The sequence below is a fragment of the Saccopteryx leptura genome, chromosome 1 (assembly GCF_036850995.1).
Source record: "Saccopteryx leptura isolate mSacLep1 chromosome 1, mSacLep1_pri_phased_curated, whole genome shotgun sequence".
NCBI classification, from domain to species: domain Eukaryota; kingdom Metazoa; phylum Chordata; class Mammalia; order Chiroptera; family Emballonuridae; genus Saccopteryx; species Saccopteryx leptura.
Window position 1 is genome coordinate 247,994,799 of NC_089503.1, and position 25,430 is coordinate 248,020,228.

At 50.1% G+C, this 25,430-nt stretch overlaps 1 protein-coding gene across 9 annotated transcripts in view; it reads right to left on the minus strand.

The window, feature by feature from the left end:
• Positions 1 to 25,430, minus strand: part of PTPRS (protein tyrosine phosphatase receptor type S) — a 103,764-nt gene that overhangs the window by 25,560 nt on the left and 52,774 nt on the right. For all 9 annotated transcript variants that reach the window (XM_066344799.1, XM_066344808.1, XM_066344807.1 and 6 more), the window contains exons 6-10: positions 21,176 to 21,286; positions 9,584 to 9,853; positions 7,532 to 8,113; positions 6,395 to 6,528; positions 5,795 to 5,939 (exon numbers count right to left, since the gene is read on the minus strand). In XM_066344799.1, the coding sequence (XP_066200896.1) occupies positions 5,795 to 5,939; positions 6,395 to 6,528; positions 7,532 to 8,113; positions 9,584 to 9,853; positions 21,176 to 21,286 (1,242 nt within the window). The remainder of the gene's footprint in view (positions 1 to 5,794; positions 5,940 to 6,394; positions 6,529 to 7,531; positions 8,114 to 9,583; positions 9,854 to 21,175; positions 21,287 to 25,430) is intronic.

Consider the following 25,430-nt stretch of genomic DNA (forward strand, 5'->3'; position numbering starts at 1 on the left):
TCGTCACTGACTGATGGCCTACCAGAACGGGGTTTCTCCACCAAACTGCCAGTTTCCTTCAATTGCTTATCCCACCGAGTAATGTTATTCCTATGTGGTGGCGCTTCGTTCTAAACGTGCCGATATTCAGTTGCACTTTGGTCACGGATTCGAATTTAGCGAGCCACAGAACAAACTGAACTTTCCTCTGTACCGTCCACATCTCGACTGGCATGGCCGTGGGCTGCTCCACAGTATACACAGTGTTACGTCATCATCTGTGCATGCACACATGCTGCCACATCATCCTACAGAAACTGGGAGGGTTTTCCTTTTATTTGGTGCAGATTTCACATTTCTATTGTCTTTTGTTGCTTTCCTGTGACTGGTCAAAAGTGCACCATGACTTTACGAACACACTGTATTTATTAAACACCTATTATTTGCCAGGTACTGTGCCAGAAGATTAGCAAAAGCTCCATTTACTGGGCACCTACTGCGTGCCAGGCACAGCACCAGGGATAGGATAACAGGAAACACATTAATTTACTGAACACCACTTGACTAGATGGCGGTGCAGTGGACAGAGTGTCAGACTGGGACACAGAGGACCCAGATTTGAAACCCCAAGGTCGCTGGCCTGAGCACGCGCTCATCCGGATTGAGCATGGGGTCACTGGTTAATGCGTGGGATCATAGACATGACCCCATGGTCGCTGGCTTGAAGCTCAAGGTTGCTGGCTTAAGCCCAAACATCGCTGGCTTGAGCAATGGGTCACTCACTCTGCTGTAGCCCTCTGGTCAAGGCACATATGAGAAAGCAATCAATGAACTAAAGAGTCGCAATGAAGAATTGATGCTTCTCATCTCTCTCCCTTCCTGTCAGTCTGTCCCTCTCCCTGTCTCTGTCAAAGACAGACACACACACACATACACACTTACTGAACATCTACTGTATACCAAAGGAAGAACAATGAAAGCCCCATTTATTAGGCACCTATTGTATGCCAGGCACCCATGACACTAAGAACTTCATAAAATAAGAGTAAATGCATTTATTTAGTGAACCAGGATGCCAGAGGAATAACACATTACCAGGGAAATACCTACTATGTGCCAGACACCAGGCCAGGTGGAAAAGCAATAAAAACCCCACTAGGTAAGTATATGCCAAGCACCATGCCAAAAGCCTTCAGAGAGTGACAGTATATATTTATTAAAGACCTACTATGTGCCAGGTACTATGCTAGGATAGGTAACAGCAATAAAAGCCACATTTATTGGGCATCTACTGGTGCTAGAGCTTCACAGAGTAACAGTAAGCACATTTATTTACTCAATACCTACTGTGTACCATGGGAATAGCACTGTCAGGTAACAGCAGTGTTAGGGGAGTGGCAGTAAAAGCCCCATTTATTGGGTACCTACTGTGTGTAGGCATGGTGCTAAGATTTCACAGGTTAACAGTAAAAGCATCTATTTGCTGAATATGTGTTCTGTCAAGGACCCCAGAGGCTATCCCTAACCAGGGCCATAGTCTTGGCCTCACTTGAAAATGTTGCCAATGTCTTGAGCACCTACTGGGTACCAGGGAGCATGCCAAGGGCTACACAAAGTAATACTATAAATGCCTTTATTGCACACACACTGTGTTGGTCCCGGACTGAGGACTTTATAGAGAACACAGCACATATTTAGCACCTACTATGTGCCAAAGTCTTTATATATCTGAGTTGTTTTGAGTCCACACTGCATCTGGCACCCACACTAAACATTACAGATCAAAAGTAAGTCTTATTGGCCTGACCTGTGGTGGCGCAGTGGATAAAGCATCAACCTGAAATGCTGAGATCGCCAGTTCAAAACCCTGGGCTTGCCTGGTCAAGGCACATATGGGAGTTGATGCTTCCTGCTCCTCCCCCTTCTCTCTCTCTCCTCTAAAATGAATAAATAAATAAAAATAATTAAAAAGTAAGTCTTATTTACTGAGCACCTACTATGGGCTAAGCACTGTAATAGCCCTCTAAAGATAAAAACAGTGTGTACCAGGCACTGTGCTAGGGTTAACTTAAAAACAGTGCCTGACCTGTGGTGGCGCAGTGGATGGAGTGTCAACCTGGAAATGCTGAGGTTGCCGGTTCAAAACCCTGGGCTTGCCTGGTCGGGGCACATATGGGAGTTGATGCTTCCAGAAAAACAACAACAACAACAACAAAAAAGTAACAGATCCCACATATTAAGCACCTACTATGTGCTAGGCAAACAGAACATGAATACTGTGGTTCTCACTTCTTAAGCACCTACTGTGTGCCAAGAGCTGTATTATTGGATAAACTGGTTAATAGTAGTAGTTCTCATACATTAAGTACCTGCTGTATTCCAGATACTACGCTAAGGGCTTTACTGGATAACAGTAGTAGTTCCCATGTATTAAGTTCCTATTGTGTGCCAGACACTATGTTAAGAGCCTTACATACAAATCGTAGTAGTTCTTATCGAGCACCTACTATTTGGACACATGGTGACAAGGGCTTTGCAGAAAATAACTACACGTTTTGAGCAAAAACTGTACCAGCACCATGTTAGACCCTTTCAGGCTGACAAGAGTTCAGATCTGAACACATTATACCTACTGCCAGGCCAACTTCATTTTTTTATTTTATTGTTTTAATTCTTTAAATTTATTAATCTTGAGGGAGAGGAAGTAACAGAGAGAGAGACAAAAACATTGATCTGTTCCTATATGTGCCTGAACAGGGATTGAACCCATAACCCTTGAGTATCAGGATGATGCTCTAACCAAACAAGCTATCTGGCCAGGGCCAGGCCAACTTGTTTAAAGAAAATACCACTATTGAGCACTTATTGTATGCCAGGCATCATGCTAAGGGCTTTGCAGAACAGTAACAGTAGCCCTCATATTTTGAGTATCTACTGTGTACCTGGCACAAGATTAACCTTGTAATAAACTGCTAATAGTTTCCATTCATTGAGTGCAAACTATATTCCCAGCACCATGACAATTTGTATTTAGACTTAAAACAGCAGCTGAATATATGAAGCACCTACTGTGTGCTAGGCAACATGCTAACAGTGAGACTTTCCATATCTCAAGCACCTGTGTTAAAAGGCTTTATGAAGTAATAGTAATGGTCTCTATGTGTTGAGCACTACTACGGGCCAGGCCATGCGTCATTGGCATTATTGATAATAAACCTCAAGTTCTGTGTGCTTTTTGTACACCTAGTACCCCATGCGCTCTAAAGACTCAAAGCGTGTCCCACTGATCATATTTCATTTAATACTCATGACCTTCCTAGGGAGCTGAAACTATTACCCCTTCCCAAACCAAGGCTCAGCTATTCTCCAAGGACTGTTTCAACTTGAGGCTGGGAATTCTGACCTCAGCCCGTACCTTTGATCAGCTCAGGCCTGTTGAGGATGGCTGGAGCCACACTCCCTCAGCTGCCCAGGACTCCAAGTCTACCTTGCCTAGAAGAAGGTCCAGAAAGGTCACTGGCCTTGCTTGATATCAAGGCACAGATAACCCTCAGCATCATGCCAGCCTCATTTGTTCACTGAAATGTGTTTACAGAGTATTTACTACATGCATACCCTGGGATCCAGAGATGAACCAGAAGCTCATCTTCAAAGTCATCGGGCTACCAGAGACCCGAGAAGCCATTCCATAGACTTACTTCAACTACAATGACCCTCCAACCTCACTTAAGGTGAAATACTGGAATGCCCTCCTTCAAAACTAGACACTTGGGGTCCCCTCCCCTATTTCTTGACCAGCCACCCCAACCAAAAGTGCCCAGGGGAGTCAGGCAGGAGGGAAAAAACCAACCAAGGAATGTGTTGGAAGAAATGGATTCACTGACAAAGGGGGAGGAACAATAAAACCAAAACCATAATAAAATACGAAACAGTGATGGTAATGATGATGAGGAAAACCATAATAAAAGAAAGACGCCTTCCAGAAAACTCCCAGTCCGGTTACCTACCTTCCACTCTTCAACTGCTAACTTATAAGACTTTCTTACGAGGGAGGGACTGGCGAGTGCTGAGCTACAAGGCCAGACCGAGCTCTGGGTGGGTCTCCAAACGCAAGCGGGCCTACAGCCCTGCTCTGGCCCCCAGCGTGAGCATGCTGCAGTTCCGGACTGGTGCCGACGAGGCAGGAAGGTGGGATGGTGTCTGGGGAGACCCACGGCTGAGTGGTCTGGCCTCCACCTACCCTTGAGGTCAGCCTAAGAAGCCCGTAGCCCCCAGGGGATACGCCTGGCCCTGAATCTTGGCTGCCAGTTTTCTCAGGCCCCACCCATCTCGGGCGAGAAGCGAAGTCCCTTCTCCCCAGGTCCCTGTCCTGGGCCGCCCCCGAGGTTCCATGGCTGGGCCAAAGCCACTTTCTTGACGACCCTGGAGGCCGCCTCCTTCACAATCCGGCCCAACCTGCATGACATCTTGGAAGGGGGTGGGTGTGGACAGAAATAAGACACGTCTGTGGCAGGACGTGATTCCAGATTCCCCACTTCTGGGCAGATGTGCCTCTTGGCAATAAAGAATTTGGGGGGCTGAATTTGGGCTCTGGACTGCCTATGCAGCCCAGAGCTGCTGGGGCAGGTGGGGGGCACACAGGGTGGGCCGTCTTTGTGAATCTGCTTGAGACCAGCGCGTACTCACCTTCACAGCACCTGTGCCAGTCTCTCACGTGGCCACCCAAGCCACAGGACACCCTCACTGATCGCCTCACGCACAAACACGCCCAGACGTCTGTGACCTGCAGAGCACTCGGCTCGGCACGGAGGAGTGGGGAGGAGGGAAGGGCTGCAGGTGGACAGCTGCTGTGTCTCCAAAGCCCCTGATCCCAGCAGTTCAGACACCCTGGCCCAAGTTGCTGTTATTCTCTACTGACCCGTGATCCTCCCCCAGGTGCACACACCCAGGGAGGGCTTGAATGTTTGAACACTGAGGCTGCTTCCAGTACAAGGCCTTGGTGGCTACGCGTGACTGACTGAGAAGTGGGAGGGGAGGAGGCCACAACGACGACGGCCACAGCAGTGGAGACCATGTGGCGGAGGCCACACCAGAGGCCACGCCAGGCTAGGCTGAGCAGAGAGGAGAAAGCAGAGGGAAGAGAGGGAGGCAGGGAAACAGCAGGAGGAGGGGCCTGCACAGGCCCTGAGCTCAGAGCAGGCAGAGGGCAGTGGCAGGGGCCACGGTGTGGCCCAGACTCAGCTCCCGGCTGTAGTGTCCTAGCCAAAAGGTTAACTTGTTTGTGACAGGGAAGCCAGGCAGGCACAGCAAAGAACTCGAGGAATCTGAGAGCCCTGTACTGAGCCCTACACTACCCCCCAAAGCCAATGTCAACACTGGCTCCCACCACCCCTGTGCTCGACCAAGGAGACCCTAGAGTGGGGGAAGGAAGGGCCACCTAAGGAGGTAAAATGGTCTCTGCACCCTTTCTTCTCTCCAGGTGCGGCCTGTGACAGCCTCATGTACCCCTCTAATTAGCACCAAATCAGGAAGAGGAAGAGGAGAGAGGTGCAGCCAGCAACTCCTCCCAAACTAAGAGCAGTCCCCTAAAACTAGCCCCCAGGAAGACACAGAAACCAGAGCCTGCAGGATCTCACTGCCCTGGTGGGGAAGGCAAGGACAGCCGCCAGTGGACGTGTCCAAAGTTAAGGAGGGGATAGGCCAGAGGTGCCCCCCACCCCTTACGGCAGGCTCCACCTGGGTCAATGCACACAGACGACATCTGCGACAGCCGAGGGGCCCACCGAAATGAGGGCGGGGTCTGCGAGACACCTACTGGACTGCAGCGTGCGCTGCCGCACCACCGAGGTGAAGGCGCCCAGGCCTTGTGGGGAGCGTGCCGCTAGGCGGAAGGCATACTCCGTGTTGGGCTTGAGGTCGTCCACCACGAACACCGTGGTCGGGTCGAAGGTCCTCCCGACCTGGGAGCAGGGGCAGGAGTGGGGAGAGACACACAGACAGAGACAAACACATAGAGACAGAGAGAGACAGAGGCACAGAGAGAAACAGATACAGAGATGACAGAGACAAACACAGAGAAGGAAACAGATGGGACAGGTGTATGCAGAGATTACAAGACACAAAAACACAAAAAGACAGAAAAGAGAAAGAAATGGAGAGACATAGATGCAAATGAATTATAGAGAAAAAGAGAGAGACAGGAGAAAAGAGAGAGGAAAAAGTGGGCGGAGGGAAGGGGGAGAGAGACAGACATGGAAAGAGATGAGAGAGAGGCAGGAAAATCAGAAACACATAAGGCAAGAGAAGGGGGAAGAGAGACATCCAGACAGAGTCAGCGAGACAGGAGAGGAAGCTCAGAGCAGGCTGGGAGGCCCAGCTGAGCACCGCTGCTGCCCGCCGCCTTGCCCCCAGGTACCTCTCTGCCATGGTCGCCTTCCCGGAACAGGAGTTCATACTTGACGATGCTCTCCTGCCTTGGGGGGCTCCAGGAGAGCCCAATGCTCGTCTCTGACTTGGCCTCGGCCCGGAAGTTCATGGGCTGACCAGGCACTGGGGGGAGGCAGAGGAACAGAAATGTGGGGAGGCTGGGAGGGGTCCACCCCTGGGGTGCATAACTTGCTAGGTATCCACATTCTCCTCAAAAAGAGCCCTGTGGGACTCCGGCTGTCTCTGGATGTTTCCAGAATATTCTCCCACTGTCCTTATTACTCTTATTTTCCCAGGTGACCGTCTATAGTCCCCTTGTTGTCAATCATCCACTTCAATTCTCCCACTCTCTCTGCATCCAGTGGAAAACACATTTTTAAATTACCCCCATGCCTTTTCCCTCCCCCAAATTAAGTGACAGAGAAATGGGGGCACAGGAGATAATATTTGGAAATATGAATCTCCATCCTTTCTGCTATGTGGTGGCAGTCCCAACCCTCCTGTCCATTTGCTTGAGTTGCCTGAGACCTCCTGGATTTGAGGTTCAGGAAGTCTGAGCCCATGAGGAAAGGACCAGAAACCTGCAGAGAGCTGGGGCCCCACACACCTAGATGCCCTCCACCCCCACCCTGGTCCTTCAACCTCAGTGGCTGGAGACCAGCCTATCCTCTTTGGGTCATGCGCATTCCGTTTGTTGCTTCAAATTGGGCAGCGTGCATCTCTTCAGTGACAGCAACAGGCAGGGGCTCTCAAACTGAGATCCCAGTGGGCTAGGCAGTTACTGGAGAAAAGCAAGGGAACTGGAAACCAAACCCCTTTATTCAGATACAGCCATGGGGATCTATCTAGATGTCCGACTGTAGCCCTGTGGGCTTGCCAAAATCAGATTTTCCAAGTGAAGCCAGAAATTTGGGTTTTTCTGGGACAACCTCCTGCTTTGAAACGCAAGCATGAAAATATTTTAAAGCACCGTGTAGGACAAATGAACCATTTTGCAGCTTCCAGGCATGATCAGCCAGCTGCCTACTAGGAGGAGGCATATCATCATACCGCTGCCTCTCGCTCTGTTGGGACACCCCAAATCCTGCAGTCCCCACAGAAGTCAAGCCTCCCACAGGCATCTCACCTCCTTGCTGTGTCTTGACCTGGATAGGGTCCGAGAGGGGCCCATCGCCCACAGAGGTGAAGGCCAGCACGCGCACAGTGTAGGTCTCATCCTCCAGCAGGCTGCCCACAGTGGTCAGCAGGCTGTCATCCACATTGTGCTTCTGCCAGTTGCCCACGGGGTGCTCAGGTTCCATGGTGTAGTAGATCCTGTAGCCCCGGATGAGGCCGTTGGGCTCCACTGGCTCCTCCCACTGGATGATCATGGTGGTGGCACTCAGCATGCGGGCCTGCACGTTACGTGGCGCACTGGCTGGGGCCTGCTCGCCTGTGCGGGTGACCACTGACTCACTGGGGGGACCCTGGCCAATAGAGTTGACAGCTGACACCCAGATCTCATACTCCGAGTTGGGGCTCAAGCCACCGATGCTATAACGTGTCGTGGTGATGTCCTCTTTGATCTGGTATGGTCCATCCTGGCTCTTGGATTTATACTCGATGACGTAGTACGACACAGGGTCTGGGTTACCTGAGTCCCATGTGATGGTGATGCTTGTAGCTGTATTCTCTGTCACCACGGGAGTCCCGGGGGCTTTAGGGAGAGCTGTGGGTGGGGGCATGGTCACATGTTGGGCATGCTGCCTGTAGGCCCTGAAAGCTGTGTGACTTTCAGCTAGACAACTGACCTCTCTCAGCCTTGATTTCCTTAGCAGTGACCATGAGCCTAATGACCCCTATCCCATCACCTATACCAGTGGTAAGCAAACTATGGTCCAAAGGCAGGCATCTATTTTTGTAAATAAAGTTTTATTGGAATACAGCAGTGCTTACTTATTGCTGATGGCTACTATTACACTATGAGGCAGAGATGAGTATCTGCAGCAGAGACTAGATGGCCCATACAGCTGAAAATATTTACTAAAAAAAAAATGCTATTTAGGAAAAATACTTATGTTTGAAGGACACATTGGCGGCACTTAAGCCCCAGCTCTCTCTGTGGTTCACTCTGCTCAGCCATAGGGTCCTTCTGTCTGTTCCCACTTCCCACTTTGCTGTTCCAGTACCTGGAATACTCAGACAGCTACATGGCCAGCTCCTAAAACCATTCCTTAAGGCCTCACCACCTCGCTTACCACCCCTTGCCCAGTTCTTATCATCACCTAAGGTCATCTCATTTTCACATCTGTCTATTCTCCCTACCAGCGGGGCCCAAGTTTACAGCTGTGTCCCAGCACCTGTATAATTGTGACTTTCTCTCCCACTTGTTCCAGTATCTCATACCACACAGGCCCCAGGAAGCATTCACCAGGAGTTCAATCCCTCAGCAAAATGACCAACAAATCAGCTGACGCTGACATCTCTAGGGCCCTAGGGCAGGGCTCATTAATCTTTTCCTGTAAAAGCCCAAAAAGTAAATATTTTTAGCTTTGCAGGCCTGTGTTGAGACTATTTAGCTTTCCCTCTGCAGTCAGAAAGCTTCCGCACACAAAGCATGAACAAATGGGTATGTGTCAATAAAACTTTATTTATAAAAAAATTGAGGCCCAATTCAGCCTGTGGGCTGAAGTTTGCTGCCCCTGTTTTAAAGCTAGAAAAATATTTGTGGGCTTCCTCTGAATCTCACCACAACTTGACACAGGGAGAATCTGCAGTCCTCACATCTTACCCGCCCTTTCTCTCTAGGTCTCTGAATGAGCTCTTTCTTTTCCTTAAAACTGTGCCCCATCTTTTCTGGCTTATTCCTCTTTCAACTTTTAGTCTTTCCCTGACCTAACTTCCCTGGGAAATGTGGCCTTTACTCTGAGGGTGTGAACAGTGCTATGGGGCCCCCATGACAGCCCTAATCCACCTGTATCATGGCTATCTGGCTACATAGGCATCTTCCACTTTAAACTATGAGATCAAGGGAGAGCAAGGCCCAGAACAACTTATAACCAACAAATGTATGTCCAGAGAACTATCCCCCTCAACGCCATGAATGAATAAAGCCAAAACTCAGAGGTTTTCCACCTGTACCCCATCATCTGCACCTGGGGTTAGGGGACCACCTGCCTCCCCCGCACTCCCTGCTTACATTTCACTGTGATTTGGGCCACAGCCTCGATGACGCCCAGGCTGGACATGGCTACACATGTGTAGTTGGCAGAGTCCTTGACATCCGTGAGTTCTAGCACATTCCGACCCACGGGCATGTCATCTTCTGGTGTCAGGTCCTCAGCCCCCTGCATCCACTTGACATATGGCATGGGAGAGCCCACAGCTACACATGTGATGTTCACGTTGCCACCTGGCATGATCTCGTGGCTCATGGGCAAGATGGAGAATCGAGGAGCCACGCGGCGGACTGGGGGCAGGAGGAAGATGCATGGGGTTGGGGGTTGAGTTGGGGAGACAGAATGCAGAGGGAAAAAGAAAGAAAGGCAAGAAGAAAGAAAAAGGGAAGGAAGGAAGGAAGGAAGGAAGGAAGGAAGGAAGGAAGGAAAGAGGGAGGGAGGGAGGGAGGGAGGGAGGGAGGGAAGAAGGAAGGAAGGAAGGAAGGAAGGAAGGAAGGAAGGAAGGAAGGAAGGAAGGAAGGAAGGAAGGAGGGAGGGAAGAAGGGAGGGAGGAAGGAAGGAAGGAAGGAAGGAAGGAAGGAAGGAAGGAAGGAAGGAAGGAAGAAGGGAGGGAGGGAAGGAAGAAGGAAGGAAGGAGGGAGGGTAGGAGGGAGGGGAGGGAGGGAGGGAGGGAGGGGAGGGAGGGAGGGAGGGAGGGAGGAAGGAAGGAAGGAAGGAAGGAAGGAAGGAAGGAAGGAAGGAAGGAAGGAAGGAAGGAAGGAAAGAAGGAGAAAGAAAAACAAAAAGAAAGAAAGAAAAAAAGGGGGGGAAAAAGTGGAAAACAATTTAAATATAAACAGGGCTGTTTCCTTTCCCCCAGTTGAATTTTTTTTTAAATTCCAAATGAAAAGAAAACAAATAAACCAAATTAAAAAACCAAATTCCAACACAAAGAAACTAAAACTTCAAAGGAAGGTACTCCACAAACAATAGAGATATATTGATATATATTCAGAGACATGAAGCATTATTTCATAGCAACAGGGTTTCAGAGACCAGAGGGGCTGGTCACAGCACAGTTACAAACACAAAAATTTATCAGCTGTTTCTCATCTTTGATGACAGATATGGCTTCAGGGAGCAGACCCTCCACCCGCTCTCCCAAGTGGGGAGCTTTGGAAAATCCTGGCTGCCCATGGGGGGTTCTGGGACAGAATGGAGCAGGGAGGTCAGGGAAAGGGTTGGAACCAGGAGGTAGAGGGGGCCAGTAATATCAGGCCCCACCCTCAGCCCCTTGGTGACTCAGGGGCCCCGCCCACTTCCCCAGGGGCCCTCCAGGAAAAGATGAGAAACTCTAATGAAATTTTTGTGGTTTTTGGGTATAGAAACCCTTCTAAAAGCTTCTGTCGGATCTCACAAGTTTCCATTGATAAATGCAGCTCTCAGAGTCACAAACAGCATGCAAAAGAGATTGGTTGATAGAAAGAGAGAGAAAAAGAGAGAGGCAGGAAGAGGAGAGAGCTAATGCATTGGAGAGGCCTGGATCTCAAGGGCCTTAGTGCACACTTATGTGGGTACCATAGAAAAGACAGATGAAGCAAGACAAAGATAACACAGGAAGAGGGACAGAGAGAGGGAGGGAGAGAGAGAGAAATTAGGAGGAGGGAGGGGGCCCACTCAATGCTGCATATTAATTCTAGTGGATGTGACCCAATGTGACATGTCACATTGTCACATCACAGCCCTGGCAGAATACAACAACAACAATAATAATAATAATAAACTGGGGGATGAACTTGAATGCTGAGAAAACAGGGACATATTCTGTGCATTTCTTAGCGGGAAAGCAGATGCAGCCTTCTGTCCCATCTCGCAGACCATGAAGGCAGCAGGACACATTTCGGGGGCTCCATTTTCGGAAGTTGGACAGGTTTCTGGGTTGGGGGAATATGGAGATGGTGCTCACAGGCACCTGAACTTCCAAAAGGCCTTGCTGCCCTCTAAGAGTGGTTTAACCGTAGTGGGAAAAACTGGGGTTAACCTAGTATAAATCCTTCTAGCCAGAAAAAGCCTGTCCCTACTTAACATCTTGGGGCATCAAGAAGCCACGTGGGCAGGTCCCCAGCTTTGGGTGGACCAAGGAGTCTTGTCTCTGACTGTGGAGAGGACAGAGTAGAATCTCAAAAGGCAAAACAGGGCCACAATGTGACTTTCAGCATTCCAACCTGCCTCTAATTTTCACATGGTACTGGGGTTCAGCTGTACCCCTAAGAGGATTCTTGTAGGGAGTGTGGCCTCCCTACAGAGGCGGAGGCTATAGGGGATAGATAAAGAGAGGCAGCCTGGTTCCCAGCTAGAACGCCCACCCCATTCCCTGAATCGCTGAATGGAAGCATAGAGAAGGAGGGAGCCCCGTGGGGGGTGGGGAGGAGAGCCAAGAAGCTGGCAGCCCTTCAGAAAAGGAAGCCCCACGAAAGTCCAGAGTCATGTTGGAGACAGGATAGAGGAAGTGGAAGGTAGCCCCTGAGGGAGGAGTGGGGGGGGGCAGGGAGGGGAAACAAAGGAGCCATGCAGACAGACTAGGGGTGATGGGTGGGGCTCTGAGATGGGGGAACAGCTTTCTGGCAGGGCTGGGTGGAAGGCGGTAGGAGTCAGAGGAGGAGAATGGGGTAGGGCCAGTCAGTGGACTCGGTCCTGGCCAGCCGCAGCCGCCGGCATCCACAGCGAGGCATATGAGTGGGATGCCCACTGCTGCGTTGTCATGGAAACAGAACACGATGGGAGATGAGCGTGGGGAGCTAATTAATCAAGGACAAAAAACGGCGACGTCCAAAACAAAACCAGGAGAAACAAATGAAGAAACAAAGCAAAAAAGAAAAAGAAAAATCCAAAACAATCAAACAAAAAACCATTCCGAAACAAAACACCCAAAAGCAAGAAGAAAAAAAGACATGGAATGGGTATGGGGCTGAAAATCGGGGTCTGAAAGGAGAAGGGCTGTGGCTTCCCCTGGGAGGTACCCCCCCACCCCTGGCAGAACACAGGGTCTGGCCCCCCTATTCACCACCCAAGAGCTTCAGCAGCCAGAGGTGACATCCTCACAGAGAAAACCTTCGGGACAAACCAACCCAGCCCCACTAGAGCCCCTCTCTACAAAGCCCCTCTAGGCCTACTTCTCAGTGACATCCTGCTTGACATTTAGGGCTGAACAGAGGACCAGACACTAATTGCATAATAAGACCAACTCCTCAAGGCTTCAGGAAACCTCTCTGGGCAGAGGTGGGGGTGCTGATGTGGCTGAATGAGCCCCGTGGCCTTGGGTAGATCTCTCATCCTTCTGGAACCTCAGTTTCCTCATCTGTAAAATGGAGGCAATCGGTGGCACGATGAGGTCATTAAGCTGCCTGGGGCAGTGCCTAGGACGAAGTAGTTGCTTGGCCTGGCATGGGACTGGTGAAGTTTTCTTCTGAATGTCCAGGGTTCTGGGAAGATCAACTAGATTCTCTACCTTAAGAGAGTTTGGGGGATGAATTAGAATTAAAAAAAGAAAATTTAAGGAAATACTAAGAATTTGTATTGAATCTCCATCTCACTTTATCCCTCCCAACTTTGAGAGGCATATGTTCTTATGGCTATTTTGTGGATGAGGGAGTGGAGGCTCAGAGAGGTAGCAGGGCTAGCTGGAAGACACAAAGGAAGGACATCGTGGTGGGTGAGGCCACAGATCAGAGCCAGGCATACCTGGTCTCTGCCTCAAAGTGAGCCTTCTCTTCTTACACCAAGAAATACAGCCAGGTGTCCCTTTTTGGCATTTGGCTCTTGCAAACTTGTGTGGCCTTATCCACTGAGGACGCGAAAGAGGGCAAAAGTCCCCATCACCTACCTATATACCGCTATCAACTGAATAATGCCCAATAACCACCAGTTGAATAACAACCAGAAGCCTTATAATGAAAGGGATTGTTGGAACATCAAAGGGAATGAGAGCTAGTTTTAGGATGTAAAGCTTAAATGTGAGCCCAGTTTATCCCTCTGTAAGGCTCAACATCCCACCCAAAAGACCCCGTTCACATTTGATCTTAAAGTATCTTCCCTTAGGAAGTATCATAATTTGGAAGGTACCTTTTTTCAGAAGTAGAGACAAGGCATACATCTTAAATATGTAAAAGACTTGCTGTGCAAGGTTGTTAACTATACGTCGGTTAAATGTGGGAGGCATTTATCAACAAGAGCAATTTTAGTGCTTATAATCCCCAACATGGCCGGCAGCCATCGGTTAAATGGATCTGCCAATAGCTATAAAAGCCGATGCCTAAGACACTTTGCCTACATGCTTTCTCACCCATCCTATTCATTTCTAAGGATACGCTGTAGGAGGAGGGCTGGTTTGCCACGAGTTTGGGGAGGATTGTGCCCATTGGCACTAGTGACTCAGAACCCCCCGGGGGTCTCATAAGGCTTCCAGCCATCCTCCCAGCTGGCAAGGACAGGTGGCTGACGCTGTGTTCTGCCCAGTTTGGTGCTGATACCCACCCATGTCATCTTTCCACCCCCGGTTGCAAGTGTGAGGTGTGGGTTAGAAAGTAAGGTGGGCGCGGAGCCCATAGGACAGTGGCCCCGCGGGACCCCCGCCCCCAATTACCGACCTGAATGGAGGGTCCAGGCAGGTTATAAGGGGACCACACCAGCCTTGGTCCTCAGCACGCTCCAGCTGGCTCTCGTTTCCAGCTCTTCTCGTCACCGAGTAGCTGGGGGGTCCCAGCGGGGGACCCGCATGGGTGAGGGGATTAGGAAGGTGGGCGGTGGGGGTGGCGGGTTTGGGATGGGGGTGGGTCGCTTCAAACCCCGATTCACATGGCAAAACAACTCAAAAACTGTCAAAGCAACTGGGAGACGACCCCTACCCCAAGCAGGAAGAGGCAGAAACTCAAAAACCAAAAGTGGGGTTCAAGGGAGAAGGGTGGGGGAAAGGTGGGAAGAAACTCAAAAGTGAGGTGATCTGGTTGAAGCACTAGATAGGGAACTCAACAGTGTCAGACATCTCAATGATTCAGCAAGCCGCAGCTCCAAGGGGTGGGGGGTAGGGCTCTGCTGGGCATTTTGGGGTGAGAGAAGCTACTAATGCTCCTCCAAACTCCAAAATGAGGATGAGGGTGGCGAGGACAGGGGAGAGATGCCAAGAAGTTCTGCAGCCTCCATGGGTTTAAGCTTAGATTACACCTGTCAGGGGAAGGGAGGGGGTCCGAGGCCTAATTTCAAATCCTGTTTCTCAGCCCCTCCATTGATCCCCAGCCTGTAGCTCAGGGAGGGTGGGTACCGTTCCCCCCACTGGCCTGCCTTGTGCATCTCCCCTCTCCACCATCTTGCCTCCCTCCTCCTACCACCAGCTCCCTCCGCCATCCGGATAGCATGCAAAGGCCTGGAGGGACCTGGCTGGACTCCTGCCCCATGGGCTGACCAGCGGCCTTGGCAAACTGGCGTTTTGAGCTGGACATTTTGCTGCACTATCAATTTTTTTTATTGGTTCTTTTTTTTATATACCCTCTCTCTCCCCATTTCTTTTTGTTTTGGTTCTTGCAGAAAACGGGATGACATCTTGCCAATTGACTGATTACCCTTGCCCCTTTGCTGCAGCTGGAGACACAGGGCTTTCCAAGTGACAAGGTGTAATCTAATGTTCCCCTCACACCCCACCAAAAACAGAGAAAACAGCAATGCAGAGTGTGTGGGGCAGGCAGCAGGCGAGAGGTGTCTAGAGCTCAGTGTTCCTGCAGAATGCCTCCCTCCCCACCACCCGCCATGTCCAAACAGAGGAGAACCTGCCTCCCCACCCTGGAGCCCCCTCTCCCCTAGGGGTGAGGGTGGGATGAGGAGAGAAGGGCTGGGTCCTGGTCTGCCATCGCCTACCTTCATGGGAGTAGCATGACTAGGTATAAGCAGAACTGGGGAGCTCGCCCACATACCCCAGGGAAGTCTTCTGGAGATAAAGGAGGTGAGAGAGGTTCCAGGCCTAATATCTTCACCTACTCCTGCTTTGGGAGACCAGGAGGTAAGGAGAGCACTTAGAGGTTATATCCACTAATTATATGGCTTGAGTACCAGAAATTTAATTTTAAAAACAATTTGTCCCATAAGACTCCATGCGGACTGATCTAAAAAGAACCAGGGACGGGTCTCCGATAAAGGTTCTGAAAAACTCCTGGAAATTGGGACAATCTAGGTCTCCCACTGGTGATGGGTTTCTTAGTTTAGCATTCAAGACTAGGCATTAAATTACCCCAGCCCTACAAAACCCTGATGATATCTCAAGTCCCTTAAAGGTGGAAAGTTCTGCCCCATGTCTCCATCTTGCTCTGAGTTCTCCCTGCATATTCCCACAATACAGGTGTGTGGCACACCATTTTACTGGGTCCTGTGCATCATGGTTCAGTAATGCTATGTTGCTAGACCAGATGGTAAAGACACCATCTTTAGCCACTAACTTGTACCTTACAGATTTACAATTTTACAGAAACAAAAAAGAACATTAACAACCAGGGAAGATAGAATCTGATCATCTTCCCGCCTTGTCAAAAGCCTGAGCTACATCTTCCCCAGGAGAGTTCTGGGAATACAGCTGCCAGCCACATTAAAAAGTGGGCTTGGTTTTGCCCTGGCCGGTTGGCTCAGTGGTAGAGCGTCGGCCTGGCGTGCGGGAGTCCCAGGTTCAATTCCCGGCCAGGGCACACAGGAGAGGTGCCCATCTGCTTCTCCACCCCTCCCCCTCTCCTTCCTCTCTGTCTCTCTCTTCCCCTCCCGCAGCCAAGGCTCCACTGGAGCACAGTTGGCCCGGGCACTGAGGATGGCTCTATGGCCTCTGCCTCAGGCGCTAGAATGGCTCTGGTTGCAACAGAGTGGCGCCCCAGATGGGCAGAGCATCGCCCCCTGGTGGGCATGCCGGGTGGATCCCGGTCGGGCACATGCGGGAGTCTGACTGACTCCCCATTTCCAACTTCAGAAAAATACAAAAAAAAAAAAAAAAAAAAAAGTGGGCTTGGTTTTGACTTTCACCCTTTGAATCTCACAGATTAAAGTTCAGGAGAAGGCCAAATCTGGATACTGTATTCCACTCCCTGAACAACCCAGGATTAGCAAAGCTAAAGATTGTCAATTGAAGAAGAGTTAGATTTGGGGTAGAAATTCCTTGCAATTAACTCCCAGGACTGGCTGCTCTGGCAACAATGTAAAACATTTGTAGCTTTCAGGGCAGAACTTGCCTGATGGCCCATCTCTTCCCGTAGGCTGGCACTTATCTGCAAGGGTAGCCTAGCACCCAAGCTGGGCTTCTTTTTTGCCCCCTTCTGATACTGTGGCCACAGAACTGCCTGGGGGAGTGACTGGGCATAAGATAAGAAATATGGCTCTGGGGAGGCCACTGATCTCACAGGAATGGGTTTGGAGCCAGGAAAAAACGAGATTATGGGATGACCTCAGAAAAGCACTAGTAAATAATGAGATCCGAACAAATGGATTAGTTTTTGCCCTTCTTTTCAAAGCAGTTTCCCATACCATATTATTCAAACAGTAGATCACTGAAGTATATAACAGGGAAACTGAGGTCCCCAAAGAAGGGAAGTAACTTGTTCAGATCATTTGTTTGAACATTTTACTCCCCTGTTCTACAACAATCACACTAGCGATTTCTTTTGTGCCATGAACTACACGGGGCACTTATGGAGTCTTGATTATCTTGATGAGATCCTCCCAACTACCCTGTGAGCTAGGCATATAAATGATCCTTACTCTTTATTTGAGGAAATAGTGACTAGCCCAAAGCCACACAGCCAAGGAGAAGCAGAAGCAGGATTTGAAACCTGGTCTGCTGGAACACAGAGTCTGTGCTCTCACCACGAGGCTATACTGCCCCCAAAGTCCAAGTGGTCTTCAGAGACCCTCAGCTACTCCTCTGTTTCAATTCACTGGGACCCAACTTTGGTAGAGGGGCTGGGAAACCCCTCTCTCATCTTTTGGGACTTCCTTGAGGGTCAACCTGACAGCTCTCACACTGGATTAAAAAGAGACAAAAGAAATATATCCCCCCCTTTGCATCTAAATTCCTCCTGACAACTTGGCCCTAGACTAAATAATTGGGAGTTTAGTGAAGGTGAGTAAGGGACAAGAGAAGGGTAAAGGTGATCCCAAAGAGGCTGGCCTCTCTCAATTATCAATGTTGTGAAGTGGCTAGGGGCTAGGGCTCAGAAATCTAAATGGATTTTACTGGAGACTGGCTGGGGTTGGAGTGGGACTCTCAATGACTTGCCTTTATTCAAAGGAGGGGACAAATGATGGGAGTGTGAATCCCTGAAGGTCTGCAAGAGTGAAAGAGACAGAGAGAAAGAGAGCTGAAAGAGAGAGGTAGAGAGAACTGCAGAGGCAAAGAGGGGGGGGGGGGAGAGGCTGTGTCCAAATTTCCCATGGGTTTTCTCCAGAATTCCACAGTTCTGATGCTCAGGTAATCAGAAAGTGACCATGCTATATTGCTGGACAAAAGACACCAGCAACTAGACCCAGAGCCTACGAAGGTGTGAGGGAGTCAGCCAACATCATCTGGTAGGCAAAGGCATAATAGTAAAGGGCAGGAAAACTGGCTAAATATTTCTTCCAAGTCATCATACCAGCTGCCATTCTGAGTGCTGCCGATGTGCCAAACACACCTCATTTTGGGAGGATGGTCCCGTTTAAGGTGGCCACTTCCCACACTTGGACATATCACTACATAGAACAAGAACTCAAAACGCCAACTGCCCATTCAGACATACTTCAAATGCCTGTTTTTTGGGTTGTTTGGGAGCGTGGTAGGTGGTCTCATGATGAGGCAGAAAGATGGGAATGCACCTGCTTAAGTACCCTTCCAACATGGCCACTTGGCAGGGTTGAGGCTCCAGATCTGGGTAAAAGGGGCTGGCCAGTGAGATCAGACAAATTGGGCTGCTCTCCCCACATCTCTCACCCAGGCTATGACTACCTCCCACCACTTGTCCATGCCCTGTCCCTTGCGCCCAGGCGGTCACTTTCTGTACCAGCATCCCAGCTGTGGGACCCCTTCCGCCTTCCAGATGGTAGCTGGGACAGGAACACTGGCTTTTAAATCACAATGCGTTTGGAGAACAACCACAGAACAGCTCAGCCCAAGAAACCAAAACCAAATAGCACGGAAAACACAAGACAGAACCAAATACAAAACGCTTTGGAGGAGGGGCCAGGTGAAAGGAATGGGAGGGGGAAAAAATAACGAACGGATCGGTTTTTTCCCCCCCGAAATGAAACAAAACTTAAAAAAAGGAAAGAAACCTCATCATTAAATAAAAAAAACAAATAAAGAAAAAAAACCAAAAGGGAAAAACGGAACGGAAGACGAGAAACACTCCAACAGAAGGCGTTGGGAATTCACCAAACCCACCGACAAGAGTGGCATGCAGAGAAATTTTTACATTCTCCCAGCATGCATCAGGCCCAAGTTACCATGACGACGAGGAGTGCAAAAAACTTAGCAACAACATTACCAACGGATGCATAGATAGGCGACCACAATGCAAGCATCGCATGTGTGCGGCCTGCCCTAGGCCGGGCTGGGCGCGGCTGAGATTTTCGTGTCTTTCTGGGTTTTTGCTCTCACTTGGTGGTATTTTGTTTTGTTGTTTGCTTTGCGCTTATTTATTCATATTCCGTTATTTTTATTTTTTTAGTTCATTTTTCTATTATTTTCCATGTGCATGTCTGTGTGTGTCCGTGTGCTCTGTGTGTATTTCATGTGTGCGTGTCACTTTCAGAATGTAAAAATGTGGGTAAAGAAAGTAAAAAAGAAAAAAACACACCAACCTTCTCGAAGCTCTGAGGGATGTAAAGGGGGTTTGATGCAGAACACAATGACATGGGGAGAAGAGAAAAAATAGGGGAGATACAGAGAGTAAAAAGAGGACTTCCCAAGGCTAAAAGCTGCAATAGTTTGTTTTTTCTTTAAACCAAAAAAAAAAAATTAAAATTAAAAAATAAAAAAGAACAGCAATGACCTTTTTCCTTTCTTCCACTCCTTCCTTGACAAATAAGATCTACATTTGCCTTCCATGATTCTTTTTAAATTCAATCTTGGAGCATCTGAGACCCAGACAAAGACTGGGAGGCTGGATTCCCCCCAAAGGAAGGAGGCACATAGCGGGGACCCAACCTCTGGGGGCCGAGGACACAAAGGCCCCGTCATACCCTTGCTAAAGGCCGCCCCCACCCTGCCCCATTACTGCTGTCCACACTCTCCTCGAGCTCTGCCAGACTTATACATCCCCATCCCAGGTGTTTGCGGAAAAATAAGCAGGTTAGACGAAGACCAGTCAGCTGGAGTCATGGACGCACTATAACTCACCAGAGGGGCCATGGCAGCAGATCAAATGTGTGCCCCCTGCCCGCCTGCCCACCCGCATCCCCATCCCCTCCCTCCACGCAGCCTCCTTCTCAGAGACTTGATGCAAAACCCCAGGTGCAGAACTGAGGAGCTGCTTCACGGCCAGTGGGGCTGTGCTTGGTGGGGCTATGGGTGAGGGAGCAGCCGCTCAGCCTTGCAGTGGAGAATGGCAGGAGCTTGGTGTGTCAATGGGGGAAATTGAGGCCTGGAGAAGGGGAGTTATGGAGTCAAGTATACAGAGCCAATTGGGACAGCCCTGGGGTTTGAAAGGGCCGTTTTTCTGGCAGGCAGAAGTTGTTTCTACCACAAATCTGATCAGAAACATTTGTGGGAAGGCAGGAGGTGGAGGAGGCAGATTAAAATTTCTGAAAGGACTGAAGAGAACCAACACAGGGATTAAGGGGTTGACAGATGCATCAGGGGGCAGGAGCCCTCAGGGCCGTTGAGGGGATACCAAGGGACCCAAAAAGAAGTGTGTGTAGATACTTCCTGGGGCATCCTTGGGTGGGATGAGGGTGCTGGGGCAAGAACCTTATGCGGAAGCGACAAGCCTGGCTGGCTTGACAGAGCACCAGGCCCTGGGTACAGGTCCCTGCTATGGCCCTGGTCTCGTTCTGGCCTACATGAGTCCTTTCTGAGGGTGACAGAGAAAGAGCACTGGGCTCTGGGAAAGCTGACAATGCTGGGCCAGCGGCGGAGGGCACCCTCGAAGATCCCTCCCCAACTCTCAGATGGAGGGCGCTGGAGGTGGGGGCAGTGAGGTGAGCTATGAGGCCACGAATTTTGGAGAAGCGAAGCGAGCACATGACAAGGGGAGGCACGCACGACACAGCACAGAAGAAGCTGACTCAGGTGAGTGGGCAGAGGCCTGCAGACTCCCCCGGCCCTGTAGGCTCAAGACTGAACCCATCCCATGGCCTTGCCCTGTTCCCTCCTTCCGCCCCGCAAGTCCTGTACCCCACTTGGGTATCTATCACAAGGCACAGGGGTGGGGGCTAATGCTGCCTCTATCTTATAGGCAAGGAAACAGATTCAGAGAGAGGGATGCCTCCCTGCCCAAGGTCCCACCACGACCAGGCAGAAAGCCCCCTGCTCAGGTCTGCAGGGGACAGGGGAGCCCGGAGGCTGTGAGCCCGAGAAGGGAGGGGGACGGGATGGGGCCGGTCCCTGCCTTTGACTTGGATACGGCGTTCCCTACCTCGCACGTAGAGGTTGGCAGGCGAGGAATAGCGCACACCGGCACTGTTGGTGGCCACACACTCATATTTGCCCTGGTCGGTCTCCTCGCTGCTCTCAATCTGCAGAGCCCCTGTAGGGAGAGGGCAGAAAGCTTGGCCAGTCAGGAGAGGCCCAGGGGTGGGCTAGGAGGGCTCTCTCAGAGTCCCATCTGGCCCGTCTCTTGGTCTGGCTGGGCCGGAGAAGCAGACGAAAGAGTTGAGTTAGCCTAAAAGCCCCAGCTGGGCTGGTGCCTCCCTGGCTCATCTCTCCTCACCCCAAGTCTAGCCCTATACTTTCCTGATCAGACCACATTCCCCCAAAACCCTCCACCATCACTGTAAAAGCAGCTAGCGTTTCATAAACAGGTGCCAAGGTGAAGTTCGAGCTGGGGGGAGCATGTGCCATGAAGGTGTGCTTGCAAAAGCACCGAATGCCACTGTCCAGGCAAAGGGGAAAGACAGGGTTAGCATTCATAACTGGTAAGTCATTCCAGAGACCCTGGGACCTAACGAGCCCAGGTGATGTGCGAATTCAGGGAACCTGCTTTGCTGGTTTTACCCAAAGTCCATGTGTAAATGAACATGGGTCTGGGTTCCTTAAGTGTTTGCAATCATAGGCCCCAATGGCCACAATGCTCGTAAGTCAACAGAGGCAGGGTGTAGTTCTTCAAGGGTGACTGAATGAAATTTCAGGACTGGCTTACCCCAGATGATAGTTAAAAGTAAAGGATGCTGAGACTGATATACATCAGGTATGTTTAAAATTATAATCCTGGATCAAAAAATTTGTAGATCCTGAGTGAATAAAAATTTAAAGAAAAGGCCTATTTTCTCAAGCATATTTAAAATCACAGGCCCTAATCACAGATCTTGGTGCCCATGAGGTAAATAAAAATAGGGCTGATTTCCCCTCAGCATGTTAGAAATCACAGGAAGTGAACCAGACTTCACATGCACATAGAAAAATGAATGAAATTTCTCAAAAATGTTTGAAAGCACAGGCCTTGATCAAGCACTACAATGCCCATGAGTAAATGAAAACGAGCCCAGGATTTTCCCAAGGACACCTGAAACCAAAACCTAGGCCAAACTGTCATTTTCATAATAAGAATGTGCCTGACCAGGCGGTGGCGCAGTGGATAGATCGTCAAACTGGGATGCGGAAGGACCCAGGTTCGAGACCCCGAGGTCGCCAGCTTGAGTGCGGGCTCATCTGGTTTGAGCAAGGCTCACCAGCTTGAGCCCAAGGTCGCTGGCTCAAGCAAGGGGTTACTCGGTCTGCTGAAGGCCTGTGGTCAAGGCACATATGAGAAATCAATCAATGAACAACTAAGGAACCGCAACGAAGAATTGATGTTTCTCATCTCTCTCCCTTCTGTCTGTCTGTCCCTATCTGTCCCTCTCTCTGTCTCTGCCAAAAATAAAAAAAATAAAAAATAAAAAGAATGAGTGAACAGATATATCTCTAAGCAAATCTGAATCACAGGCCTGGACCCAAGTGCTTGTTGACCTGTAAATAAAGATGAGTGAATATCTTCAAGTGTGTTAGAATCACAGGCTTCTATCAGAGTCCCTGGCACCAAGCTCCCAGGCAGACCCCTCTCCTAGCTTTGTTCATGGTTGTCCCATGGGAGTGATGTGGGACACTTCACTTAAAAGGTGGGTGAGAGTCTGCTCCCATATAACATTCCTACTTTCCTCCAAGTTCAAGGCTCTGGGGAAGCAGGAAGGCAGGTATTATTATGGAAGACCAGAGATGACGGAGAGGCCGTTCTAAGACACAGAGCATTTTGTGGTTAACACCAGGATTCCTAGTATTCCCATCCAGACCTATTCTATTCTCTGGGGCAGCACCCAGGGACTCAAGTCAGACCCAGCCTTTGAGATTGCCTATCTCCCTGCTCCGAGGCTAGATCCTCCATCCCCAGATCAAAGCTTCAGAGCTGAAAGACCTTTCTGTACACTCATGTTACCGATGGGAAAACCGAGGCTGGAAATGGACAAGGGCTGCATATAGAGCAATGGTCAAAAACCTGGCTTCTAGCACTCTAGGTGGGCATGGAAGGAAGTAACCCTTCCTGAGCTGGAAATTTCCCCCTTCCTGCAGGCAGGTGGCCTGAGGTGCCACTATGGCCAGACTCAGCACCCAAGCCACAGATAGCAACATAGACACAGAAAATAGACAAACATGGGCAGGGTGGCAAGGAGGAGACACGTGAAAGGGGGCCTTGGGCAGCCCCCCATGGAGCCTGGGAGGCTAGGTGGGCAGCAAGAGAGCATGAGTGGGTGAGTGGGTGGGTGAGTAAAGAGCCTCTTACCTCGGATCGGAGTGCTTTCTGTAAGGGAAGCAGAGAGAGTCAGGTGAATGACAGAAGGTAGTCCTGGGGGGGGCGGGGGCTGGGGGCCCCAAGGAGGCCAGGCTGGGCCGTGAGTGAGGCCTGTCCATTCTGCCCCTGGTGGGACTAAGCCAGCCTAGGTCTAAAGACCCTGAAGACCTTGCTGAGGAATTGGGAGACAAAGCTCCTAGGAGCAGGGTGGATTTGAGGGCTTGTCAATCAGGAGGACTTCCCATAGGCTTAGCAGGAATCTACTGGGGAAGGAGGGGCATCTCTATGCCCTGGGAAGGTCTATGGCCTGGCCTGGCCTGGCTCTGTTGGCTGCCTTCCTTCTGAGCTGAGGGAGGGAGGTCCGGTCCATGACCTCCCTTCCTTCTTTCCTTCTCGGGAGGGACAGGGAGCAATGGGGATCTCAGGAATCTTGTTAGAGACAGTGGGAAACAGGTTAGTGCCCCAGGGTCGGGCATTAATAAAGCAAAGGAAAGGAAAGGTGTTACAGACAGGCCAGGTAGGAAGGAGAGGGGAGGGCAGTGAAAGGGGATCGAGGGCAGAGGGAGGGCCCCATAGCCTCATTTATTCCAAAAGGAAAAGAGGAAAAAAGGGTTATCTGTGTGTCCACCTGGGTACTGGGGGCAGGGACAACTTAGGGGACAGGAAAAGAAGGTCCTGGACTGGAGTGTCATATCCTCAGCTCATCTTCCTGGGGGATATAACCCCTACCTGCTGATGACAAGGGGACCCCAAGGGCAGGGCAGAGAAGCTGTTGAGGGTGAAAAAACAGCTCCTTTGCATGGCCCTGGCCCATTTTACAGATGGGCAAACTGAGGCCCAGAGGGGCCAGGGTATTGTCACACCATGAGTTAAAGACAGGGGTGGGCTTTGAACCCAGCTATCCAACCTATCAGGTTGGGGACCTTCTAGCCTAAAGTTTTTGGGACCCCTATGTTAACTCTTACAAAATCCTCCATCCAGCAAGGCCACTCTCTTCTCTTTACAGAGAGGAAATGGGAAGATGCCTAATGCTACAACGTGGAAAACTAGAATCCAGGGCAGTTGGGAATCTAGGTCAGCCCCTGCTTTGGGCAGTTTCACTACATGTGGATTATGATAGAGGCTGGAGAACAGGAGTTCTTCCCAAGATGGCCAAATAGTCCATGGCAACTATACTGACAGGAAAAGAATGTACCCCAAGATAAGAAGGAAAACATCATGGGTCACTATCAGTCATTCTCACCTTAGTAAGAATTAACCCAGCCGTTGGTTTCAGGGAATTCAGGCTAGATACTGGGAAAAGAGGATGAGTAGTACCCAGTACCAGCCCAGCTAGAAAACATCCCTCTCACTCCAGCCCCAGTCCCCAAACTTCTGTAATCTCATCATTTTCCAGCAGTGTCAGGGCCCAGATGGGGTAGGTAGACTGTTATATGCAATGCTCCAGGATATCCCTGATTTCCCCTCATCTCCCTGTGTGGCCTTGCCTTTTTTCCTCTTTTCCTTTTGGCCTCCTCTCTCTGCAGCTCCCTGGTGCCTGGCTAGGGAGGACTGGGTGGCCGGTAGGGAATGCTGGTGGAGAGGGCTAGGTTAGTAAACATGCCACGTGGAGTGGGTCAGTTACTGTCACAGTGGCTGTTAGTCTGAGGGGAAGGGACAGGGGGACAAAAAGGGAACGTTAGTTGTTGACGTGATGAAGAAATGAGACTTACCAAAGGTTTCTGAACGTTTATAATAGAGGGACAAGAAAAAGAGAACAGGATCATTAACGGGTGGTTATGCAGAAGCCTGTATAGTTGTGGGGGCAGGGTGTGGAGGGGAAGTCAGAATAATCAGATTTATTATGATTAATAAAGCAGCTTATGTTCACTGAGTACCTATTATGTGCCAGACATTCCGTCCTGGGCCT